The sequence below is a fragment of the Thalia democratica genome, chromosome 1 (assembly GCF_965202585.1).
Source record: "Thalia democratica chromosome 1, ktThaDemo2.hap1.1, whole genome shotgun sequence".
Taxonomy (NCBI): domain Eukaryota; kingdom Metazoa; phylum Chordata; class Thaliacea; order Salpida; family Salpidae; genus Thalia; species Thalia democratica.
Window position 1 is genome coordinate 57,088,232 of NC_139165.1, and position 12,237 is coordinate 57,100,468.

General features: G+C 28.7%; 1 protein-coding gene across 1 annotated transcript; it reads left to right on the top strand.

Annotated features, from left to right (window-relative positions):
- Positions 1-2,269: 2,269 nt before the first annotated feature.
- On the top strand, positions 2,270-6,203 carry LOC145843946 (ATP-dependent RNA helicase DHX8-like). Its single transcript, XM_082951232.1, has one exon. It carries the CDS (start codon positions 2,288-2,290, stop codon positions 5,900-5,902), a length of 3,615 nt encoding a protein of 1,204 aa, XP_082807358.1. The 5' UTR covers positions 2,270-2,287; the 3' UTR covers positions 5,903-6,203.
- Positions 6,204-12,237: the final 6,034 nt, after the last annotated feature.

Genomic DNA, 12,237 nt, shown 5'->3' on the forward strand with positions numbered 1-12,237 from the left:
TTTTACATATTGAACAAGTACCCTACTTGAACAAGCAGATTTTGTAAGCTTTTTAGTATTGATGATCTGTAGCAAGGACTTTTCCATAGTGAAACTGTGATATATACACAAAAGTATGTCTAGCATAATTTTCGAACCAAAGTGTATTTTGTATAAGTAAATAATTGAATTCTTTATAACTAAGCAGTTAGTTTAGTATTTTATGTAACAAGTTAATGTGTATACTTTACCTCTTTATAATTTTTTCAAAGTTGTTTAAATTTATAAAATAAGTTATAAGAGAGGTAAGAGCCAAGATTAAGTTTACTTATTATTTGTATTTTTTGTAGAATAACTTAAGTTTTTAAAGTAAATAAGAGTATATTTATTTGTTACAAATTTTATACTAAATGATAAGAGTAAATATTTTATATATGAAAATGAAAATAAATGAGTGCCAAAAGAAAAGAAATGAAGCCCACAAGTTGTGGCTTGATTTAGAGAAAAGATTCTCTTCATCAGGTGTAGGGGCAGCAGATGAGAGCAATTAAAGTAAAATGAGGCAAATGATTTTAACTGCCAAGAAAATGAAGCAAAATGCAGTTCAGATGAAGGAAACCATATCTTTATTAGATGAAGAGGTTAAAGTGCTAAAAAAAAGACGGAAAAATTAAATTTTAGTACATACATTTAAAAAAACAGTATTTGATTAAGTTCTTTATTGTTTTAACTGTAAAAGTTTGTTATTGTTTTAAGGTTTGAGTTGTAAAAGCTCCTTATATGTTGTTTCGTTTATTTAGATACGTTTATGCTGGAATATTCTAAAAAATTGTGTCTTTTTTCTGACAAGCTGTGTTTATAAGGTAATAATACAAGTATTTTGCTGATAGAGCTGTTTATTACAAACATCAATCATACACAGAAGGTTTAAGTGTTGTAAAGGAAGTTTGATGATAGAATTCAGCAAAAAACTGTTGTTTTTAACCTATATTAAAATTAGATTAAAAGCTTTATATAGTTTCAAGTGTTTGATTATGTATTTTAGAATAAATTTAATATTAGAGTTTGATTTAGAAAAGTCAGGAAAAGTCAGGAAATTTTACTCAGCTTGATCAGTGGCAACCATGTACAAGATGCTTTTTAAAGATTTAAAAAATTCAAACTAACTTTTAAGATATAGCCGGTCAAATTTAGAGTCAACAATAGGTTACTTATGGGAGGTGCAAACTAAAACGACTACTCAGGAAAACTCAGATTAGTTTAAAAAATAATAATCAGGCCAAAGCAGGCTAGTTTGAACATTTTTGAAAAAAATTGGGCTTGTTTGTCTTTTTTATGGAAAACTGAGACTAGTCTAATTTTATTTATTTATAGTTTTCTTTAAAATTGTCTTTTTTTTATTAAGACCTTTTGCTGTTATTTTTAAATATTTAAGCTTGATTCAGAGTTTTTTTTTCAGTGTTTTGCTTAAGTTGATTTTCTTTAAATTTAAAAAAACTCAGGCTTGCTTGATGAACTCAGGCTAGTTTTTGGTCATTCAGGCTGGCTTTTTTGCCTCAAAGAGTGTTAATCCTTATCCTATCAAACCCCTGTTAAAAGTAGAACAAAGGAAAGACAAAAAGTTGCCTAACTTTTAACTCTTAAACTTTTGTGCATAGTAGATTACTAATGGAAAAGTTCTATGTATACCAGAGCGCTAAGCAACTACATATATTCAAACATCTTTACTTAAATAATATTTATTTAAGTTTGACTTTGTTAGTCTTGACATTTTTAAAACCTATCACAAAAAAGCTATTGACAGTAATTATAGATTAAAAACATGCTCTAAAAAATCTAAGTTGTAATTTTTTTGTAAATATTACTTCATTTAATCAACAAAATCGGCGAAAGTCTGCAGAACAAGTCCGGACTTTCGTTTGCCGTGAGACAAGCTCAAATTTAACTGACTGATGAGTCCTAATAAGGACGAAACCGGTCTCAGTCTACCGAAACTTGTGGTCTGATGATCGAATTGGCATAATCAACCTTTTTACTTCATTTAAGTTATGTTTATTAAACTTATTTTTGTTAAAAATTCTTAATATTTTCTTAATTTCAGTATTTTTATTTTATTGATTTTTAAACTAAACTATCATTAATTAATTAACTAGTTTTTAAGTTTAACAAGGTACTTATAAGTAGTTTTTTTTTAGTAAAAAAACAAAATAATACATTTATTTTTAAAAGTATCTATGTATTATATTTGGTTATTTTAGAGTGTATTTTATCTATTTTATAGCTAAATTAATAAATTTGAATATTAAAAATGGATGACTTGAAAAAATTAGAAGAAATAGAACTTATTTCTAAAGTTTGTACAGAACTAAACAATCACATAAACGTTAATGATGAGGTTCTGGCAAAATATGTTATTCATTTGGCTTATAAGCACAATCTCACTCGATTTAGAGAAAAGTTAAGAAATAATGATGCTAATTGGGCAGATTCGTTTACTCAAAATCTTCATTCACTTGTTAGAAGAATGAAAAAGAAAAAGCCAAATAAAGGGAAAAAAGTACACGTTTCCAAAGAAGAAAAAATAGAAAAAAATAACAAGAAGAACTTTCCTGCTCTTTGTCAGCCTGATAATGTAGAAAAGGCTAATTTATTACTAAACAGTATTGATAATGAAAATGATAGACTTCTTGAAGATAAAGCTACAAATGACATGATGGATCAGTTAGAAGGTTTTATAAAGTCAACAAAGGAATCTGATCAACAGTCACTTTTACCTGAAAAAGAAAAGGTTAGAAATGAAAGCTCTAGACGTCACAGGTCAAGGTCTCCAAAAAAGCGTTCCAAACATCATAGGTCTAGATCACCAATAAATAAGAAATATAAAAGGCAAAAAAGATCTAGGTCTCCTCATTACAGAAAAAGTAATAGGTATTCACAATCACCAGACAGGAGAAAAAATTCTTATGATAGAAATGACAGAATCATGTACAAAAAAAAGCAGAAACTTTTAGAGAACCCAGAAGAAGGTTCAATTTATGAAGGTATTGTAACAAAGTTAATGAATTTCGGTTGTTTTGTTCAACTTATGGACTTTTCTAGGCGACTTGAAGGTTTGGTACATATTTCAGAATTAAAGCAAGAAGGAAGAGTACATGAAGTGTCTGAAGTAGTTAGTGTAAGACAAAAAGTTAAAGTTAAAGTTCTTACAATAAGTAATATTACTAAAGATGGTAGACCACAATTAAAGATTAGTCTAACTCTTAAGGATGTTGATCAAAATACTGGTGAAGATCTTAACCCCTCTCGTAACAAAGGTAGAGTAGAAGTTAAAAATAATCCATCAACATCTGTGTTTGGTCAAAATCCTGACATGCCAGGTGACTTTAGTACAGATTATTTAGAGATGCATACCTCAAATCTTATTAAAAAGACTACAAAAATTTCAGATCATGAACTCTTTGAGATTAGACAAATGGAAGCAGCTGGCTGCCTTGCTCCAACTGAGAGACCAGATTTTGATACTGAAACAGGTCTTTTGCCAAGAGTTGATAGTGACGATGAAGATTTAGAAATTGACCTTGTTGATGAAGATCCACCATTTTTAAATGGCCAGGCAAGACAAATTTTAGACTTGGAGCCAGTTAAGATAGTGAAAAATCCTGATGGGTCTCTAACTAAAGCAGCAATGATGCAGGGAGCTCTTGCTAAAGAACGCAGAGAAGAAAAACAAAAACAGAGAGAAGCAGAACAAGAGGGAAAAGCAAAGCCAATGGGAAAGTCATGGAATGACCCTTTGCCTGAATTAGATAGAACTGGTAATCAATCTGAAGCAAAAAAATCAAACTCTCTTAATAGTGAGCAGCCTGAGTGGAAAAAACATGTTTTTGGTGGTCATAAAGCCTCACTTGGAAAGAAGACTAATTTGTCTATATTAGAACAAAGAAATAGCTTACCAATTTACAAGCTTAAAAAGGAGCTTTTAGAAGCAGTTGAGGAAAACCAAATTTTAATTGTAATTGGAGAAACAGGTTCTGGAAAAACAACTCAAATAACTCAATATTTAGCTGAAGAAGGGTACACATTGAAAGGTAAAATTGGCTGCACCCAACCACGTCGTGTTGCTGCAATGTCTGTTGCTACTCGTGTTGCTGAAGAATTTGGCTGTAATATTGGTCAAGAGGTTGGGTATTCTATCCGTTTTGAAGATCGTACTAGTCAAGAAACTAAAATCAAGTACATGACAGAAGGTATGATGCTTCGTGAATGCTTGGTTGATTTTGATTTATCTCAATATTCTGTGATTATGCTTGATGAAGCTCATGAACGTACAATTAATACTGATGTTTTGTTTGGATTACTTAAAAAAGCTATTTGTAAACGACCAGAGTTGAAGTTAATTGTAACATCTGCAACTTTAAATGCTGCTAAGTTTTCTGAGTATTTTAATGAAGCTCCAATCTTTACCATTCCTGGTAGGGCTTTTCCTGTTGAAGTTATGTATGCCAAAGAACCTGAACAAGATTATTTAGATGCGTCATTGGTCACAGTAATGCAAATTCACCTAACAGAGCCTCCAGGTGATATACTCTTGTTTCTAACTGGTCAAGAAGAGATTGATACTTCTTGTGAAATACTCTTTGAAAGAATGAAAAACCTTGGATCAGGAGCACCTGAATTGATTATCTTGCCTGTTTATTCTGCACTTCCTTCAGAAATGCAAACAAAAATATTTGAACCTGCGCCTCCTGGCAGTAGAAAAGTTGTGATCGCAACAAACATAGCTGAAACTTCGTTGACTATAGATGGTATTTATTATGTTGTTGATCCAGGTTTTGTCAAACAAAAAGTGTACAACAGTAAAAATGGAATTGATCAACTAGTAGTAACTCCAATTAGTCAAGCTCAAGCTACTCAACGCTCAGGAAGAGCAGGCAGAACTGGACCTGGAAAATGCTACAGACTGTACACTGAAAGAGCTTTTAGAGATGAAATGTTAGAAACTCCTGTACCTGAGCTGCAAAGAACTAACCTTACTTCAACTGTATTAAATTTAAAAGCAATGGGAATAAATGATTTAATATCATTTGACTTTATGGATAAACCACCAATGCAGACATTAGTTACTGCTATGGAACAATTGTATCATATAAGTGCGCTTGATGATGAAGGTTTGCTGACAAGACTTGGTCGTAGAATGGCTGAGTTTCCCCTAGAACCTATGTTGTCAAAAATGCTTATCATGTCTGTTCATTTAGGGTGCAGTGATGAAATAGTGACAATAGTGTCCATGTTGTCCCAACCAAATGTTTTTTATCGTCCAAAAGAAAAACAAGCAGTGGCTGATCAGAAAAAAGCTAAATTTCATCAGAGTGAAGGAGATTTGCTCACACTTTTATCTGTTTATAATTCTTGGAAGAATAATAAGTTTAGCAACTACTGGTGTTTTGAGAATTTCGTTCAGGCAAGAACTTTAAAAAGAGCACAGGATGTAAGAAAACAAATGCTTGGCATTATGGATCGTCACAAGCTTGATATTATTAGTGCTGGTAATAAAAATACTGCAAAGGTTCAAAAAGCAATCTGTAGTGGTTACTTTCGTAATGCAGCTAAAAAGGATCCACAGGAAGGGTATAGGACGTTATTAGATCAGCAGATAGTTTATGTTCATCCAAGCAGCTCACTTTTTCACAGACAGCCTGAGTGGGTAGTGTACCATGAGCTTGTTTTAACTACCAAGGAGTACATGCGCGATGTAACTGCTGTAGATGCCCGTTGGCTTGTAGAGTTTGCTCCTAAATTTTTTAAAACTGGTGACCCTACTAAGCTAAGCAAACAAAAGAAAAACATGAGGTTAGAGCCACTCTACAATAGATATGAGGAACCAAACTCTTGGAGAATTTCCAGGGCTTATCGTCGCAGATGAAAAATGTAAACTGGAAATTTTTATTAGATATATTTCTTTTGTTTTTTAAACAAATCTATGGCGTTAAAAGTTTTGTAATACGTATAAATTTTTAAGTCTTTTGATTTTGTAATAGTTAAAAAAAAAATAGAACTTTTACAAAATATAAACGTTTGATAAATAAGTAGATTGTAAAAATTTTATTTTAAAAGTGAATTTATTTTAAGCATTTAAGTTTAGTATTTTATGCTTAACACAATTATTTGTCTAGTAAATAGTGTATTTAAAATAACTTATTTTTCACATGGATTTCTATTTATACCATCACTACTACAAGTTATTTTTTACATTGGTGTTTTTTTTTTTGAAAAATATTCAGTTATTATTTATTTGTAAAATTATCACTTCAATAAATATAAAAGGCTAATTAGAAAAGTTTAAAATAAACAAGAAAATAATTATAAACATGGTTTGTGCGCATCAGGCTAATTCAGTTTTTTTGATAAAAATTGCAAATCATCAGTTTTTTTGCTTGAAAATTTTTGAAATCCAGTTTATTTCATTTCAATTACTTGAAAGCTTCTGAACTGAAAAAAAAAGAGAATTATTTATATTTTTCTTGAGTAAATCTTATTAAGGTGTGAAATTGTCTATAAATATAAATCTTGTTATTAAAGGCAAAATCAGTCATTATTTGTAAAAACAATAGCTTTAAACGTTTTGTTGAATCTCTAAAATAATTTTAAGAATTTTTATTGTTTTCTTTTGAGTAGACTATATACGTCATAATTATGAAGTTTCATTAAAAAATACAGTTTAAACATTAAAGTTTAATCCAACAACTTAGCTGTTTTTTTTAATTTGTATACATCAGCTATGTTTTTCAGAGCTTAGTTAGTTTAACTGTTTTAATTTATAATTTAGAAGCTTAATACAAAATACTTTTTAAATTATAGGTATATGGACACCTTTTTCACAATTTAGTCTTATTTTATATAGTTTTAACTAAACTACAAGTTGCTTTTTACAGATTTTAAAAGCTTAAAACATTTTTTGAGATATAGCAGGTCGAATTCGGAGACTATAAAGGATACTTATGGGAGGCAGAAACTAAAACCGCGAATAACTAGAAATCACTAAAAATCTCTCTCCTACGTTTTTTAAGATAAATACCTCAAACTTTTAGGAAATTTTCCTTGCAATACTTAAGAAATTCTGTCAGAACAAATTTTAAAATATTGAGAAAATAATAAATTTATAACAAAAAAAAAACTGTATTTTTTCTTTAGTTTTTTTTTTATTTTTCAAAGTTTTAAACCATCAGAATTTTCTTAATACTTCAAGGAACATTTTTTTTAAATTTGAGGTATTTATCTCAAAAGACGTAGAAAAAGTTTGCAGGGTACGTCAGGGCTAAATCACCTTTTTTTACAATTTAGTCTTATTTTATTGAGTTGTGACTAAGCTATGAGTTGTTTTTTGCAGATTTTTAAAGCTCAAAATATAATTGAGATAAAACTGGTTGAAGTCTGAGACTACAATAGTACTAATCAAGACTTCTCAATACCTAAAATGACTTCTAAAGGGGATTTTCCTTACTTTGAAAAAATGTCAGGCTAAATGAAAAAAATTTCGCGCACGAACCCTGAGTTAGTTAAGTGATAGCATTATGTAAAAAGTTATGGGAAAAACTTATTTCAATGATAAATGGTTGATAAATAAAGTTTAATAACTTTGTTAAGTTTTTATTTTCTTTAAAAGTAGTCTTTGTGAACATTTTTATTTTGTTTATTTACTTTTTAAGACCCCCCGATACCCCAAATGACTTCCAAAAGGGATTTTTCTTACTTTAAAATAATATCAGGCTAAATCATACTAAAAAACAAAAAAAAATCGCGCACGAACCCTAAATAAATGTTTACCTAAATATTTATAACTTGAACACAAGTATGCTATAGAAAAACTATTTTTGATATCACAACCCCTAGAAGTTTTCGGTAATTCATATAATAATACCGTAAGTATTAAAGTTAATAAGTTATTTAAAACATACTACCATAGATTAGCTGTTTTACTTTTCTTAATATTTTCAACTGGGATTTTATAAATATGATTTATTGTTGTAATTTTGAATTTATTACAAAGTAAGTAAAACAGAACAACAATATTTTCAAACACAATAACGAAAATACTTTTTCCTGCACAAAAATTTATTAAAAACTTTAATCAGTCAAACCATTAGTAGCTAAAATTATTTGAGAAATAAACTTTATGATCATTTCTAAGTTAAAGAAAATAAATAAAGAGGTAATCGTTAACTATAATTGAATACATAGGTTAAAATTTTTATTATGGATAAACTCTATTTTAGTTATCTGAAACTTATTTATTTTGTGTTAAAGTTTAAGCATTAATATGCTAATCGATGTACTAGTTTTCTGCAAAATAGTATCTTTTCACCTTATTTTTTTAATATTACGTATTGTTTAAGCCAGGCGTTTCATTTGTGGATCCAAGTGTTACAGTTATTTACAAAAACTCCACTCTAGCTTGACATTTCAAGTTAAAAAAATATACGGTTATTAACTGTTCCATTGGTATATCAAACATTTGGCATTCGGTCAATCCTAGTTTAAATCCACTTTAACAACATCTAAAAAAACGGTGTTAGAAAAAATTCAATTATAAGTTAAATCTCTGATCCGTAAAGTAGTATATAACCTTATCAAAAATATGTAGGTAAAAAGTAAAACATGCTTTGCATATATTTAAAAGTACAGTAGTTTAAACTATTTCACTCTTTTTTTAATCTATTCAATAGTTTAATCCTTAAATATAAAGTAGGAAACAAACAATATTGAGCATGCCTATTCCCAGTGAACATACTTTAAATCACTATACTAATATTTTAAACTTCCTAAAAAATAAAAGCTTTAGATTGTTTTTGAAAATAGCTTTAAAGTATTGTTTCTAAGTTATGAACTTTAAATTTATTTAAAAATATTCAACGATGTGGAAAATGTCAATGACTATGTTGGATTACAGTTAAAAGTCTTGTAAAGTATTATATGGAGTAATGTCTTAAAAGCTTCTTTAACTTCAATAGTTGTACTTAACGTCAAATTAATAAGATTTTGATAACTCAAAAAAATATTGATCAACAAAGAAATTTTATCATTTTAAAAATGACCACATATAAGCAAGTATTAGTTTTTGTTTTCCTTTATGTAAAAAATAAAATGCACCTGTTGCTTAAATTATAATGGAAAAAAATAGTATTAAAAAAAAATTATTATTAAGGAATTCATAATAACTTGAAATTTGAACCGAGGAGCAGCCAGCTATGTTAAAAAAATAGCTAAAAAATTCAATAATATTAGTTTCGGAGTGACTTCAGCATTTAAAATAAGTGTACAGTACAGTTACTGCGAAGTAGTTATACTTAGCATACTAACAGATATTTAAAAACTTGTGCACTTAATGTTGTATTAGTGATAGGTTTAAGAACTTGACTAAATGTTTTTATTAAATTAAGTTGTATTTCTGTTGATTAGACTAATTTGTTACTTTATTAAAATGTTAGTTTGTATGATTTTTAGGTAACTATCAAAGTTCTGTATTTTATTTAATCTTCTCTTCCTGATGATTGTTGAATATACAAAAAAAAATTTGCGAAGTTTTTTTTTTGTATATATCTTAGCTGTTTTCAAGTAAAAGAAAAATGTCGCAAGTCAGAGACTTTTGCTTAGTGGACCGTACCGTACATTGCTTATCCGTAATTTATAGCTATTTTCAAGTTAATATTTCATCAATTTTGTCGTAGTACAGAGATGATCATTCTGGTAAGATGGGTCTGCAACAACTATTTATGATAAAATTATGATAATACCGTTTGATTATCAGACTACAACTTTTCAGTAAACTAAGACCTTGGATTAGTTTTTGTTGAAACTCGTCAGTCATATATTAAAAAACATTATAAACTGTTTGTAGAATGGCAACTGCAAGCTTCTTCGGTTGCGACTGACTGACTTGTTTCAAAATAAATTTCTCAGTTAATCAAAAAATTGTGGTCTTATGATTTAGGTGGTATGATCATGACTTTATGTAACATGTATCTCGGCACACAAAAATCCAGGCTTTGATGACATTTATTAATTTTTTTGACCAACTTGTTTAAATATTTAGTACTGTAAATATGTTTGTGGTTGATGGCAGGGGCGTCGCGTGGGGTGTTGCACTGCCGCAACTGCACCACCTTGAAATTCGTAAAAAAAAAACAAGTGTCTATAACGTTTTCATTATTTTTTAGAACAAAATCTTTTATAAAACTCCAATTTAGAAAACAACCATTTTGCTCACTTCACTGCCGCAAACATTTAGCTGACTGCCGCAAATGAATTTCCCAGTCTATTTTGTAGTCAATGTTGTTATTTTTAAGCTTCCATATATACTTCGATACCTCTGTTCCTTTCTCTTTACAGTTTTTAAAGTCACTTATATGGTTTTTGAAAACTATTTGGGCTCAACGGGTGGCACTTTCAAAAAAAGATGGTGCAGCCATATTAGTGACTTTAAAAACTATAAAGAGATAGGAACAGAAATATCGAAGTATATATGGAAGCTTAAAAATAATAACATTGACTACAAAATAGATTGGGAAATTATCCACCATATTGGCCAAGCCAAAAACCTACAAAGCATTTGCAGTACTTGCATATTAGAAAAGGTCGCGATCGCCAAAGCAGACAGAAGGGACAACCTAAATAAACGGTACGAGCTCTTTTATTCCTTCCCGCACTTCCGAAAACTCCACTTCAAAACTTAAGTTGCCCGTAGTACAGGTTTTATGCATGCTTTTAATAATTTTTGTTTAGCTATTATTTTCTTGAAACTATAAGTTTTTTTTGTAAAAATCATTTAAGCAAAGTTTCAAATTTTCGTAACTATTACAAGCACAAATTTACTTAAATTTTCAATAATCAAGTCACAATAAAAATTAGCTGGATTAAATTTTAACTTAAGCTCAATTATTACTATTAACTACATTTATATTTAATATTAAATTTATTTGATTATACAAAGGCAACAACGTTTTACTCCTAAAGGATCTTCAGGCTGGAAAATAAAATAAAAACATGACGATGGATAACTAAAAAAATATATAATAATGCAAGACATTATAATCAAATTTAAACTAAAATAAAAATTATATATCAGTCTAGTATTTTTACTAAATAACTAAATTAACAAAAGTAAAAAACAAAAATAAGAATAATAAATTTTAAATAGCATTTTACTTTTGTTAAATTAGTTATTTAGTAATAATACTATATTGGTCTAATGATTTTTAATTTAGTTTTAATGTAATTATAATGTCTTGCATTATTATATATTTTTTTACTTATCCATCGTCTTTATTTTATTTTGCAGGCCTGAAGATCCCTTAGGGGTGAAACGTCGTTGTCTTTGTGTAAATAAATAAATTTAGTATTAACTTTGTCTCCGAAATTAGTTTTTACGAGACCTGTTGTGCTTAAGGAATACTTTCTGCATATACATTTTTATTTAAGCAATGTTTACTTTGAAAGTCAACTAGAAGAAAGTAGAAAGCTACATACAGATTTTTATTATTGCTTGTGTTGTTCTTTGATTTTTAAACTTTGCCGCAAATTCAATCTTAATATTATAATTTAAATTGTCACGTTTTTAGGTTAAAATTTATTTTAACTATAATTTTTTATATAAATCATTTAGGCGGGATTTCAAATTTTCACAGCTATTACAAGCACAAGATTGTTTAAGTTTTCAATAGTTACGTCACCATTAATAATAAGCTACGTTAAAATGCATCTCAACTTTATTTTCAGTACTTATTTCGTTTCACTTACGTTATTTCAACTGTTCATAATAAAGTAAATTTTATAGAAATTTATGTCAACTAAAGTACTAATTTAGATCGTAATTGAAATATTATGTATATTTCATAGATTTAAGTGAATGTTTAAAGAAGATTATCTGGGCGAGATTTGAATAACCTCGGACTTGTCATACAAATAAACATGTCTGTTTAATTATTAGTGACATTTTTTGCTCTAGGTTTAAGTAGGAATTTATTAATGATGTGAAATCAAGACGGTCAATCGACGTAACATATTTTTGCGGTTTGTTATATGATATAGCTGTTTTGATAGCTAGGTTATATCTAAAAATCATGCTTTTTCACTAAATATAACAAAAATGTTTAATTTATCATAGTGTTTGTTTGAATTCCATTATCTTAATAGGCCTATGCAAGTTGTATAACAATTTGTAAAAGTTAACAAAATTAAATTTGAAATTATCTACTATAAAAC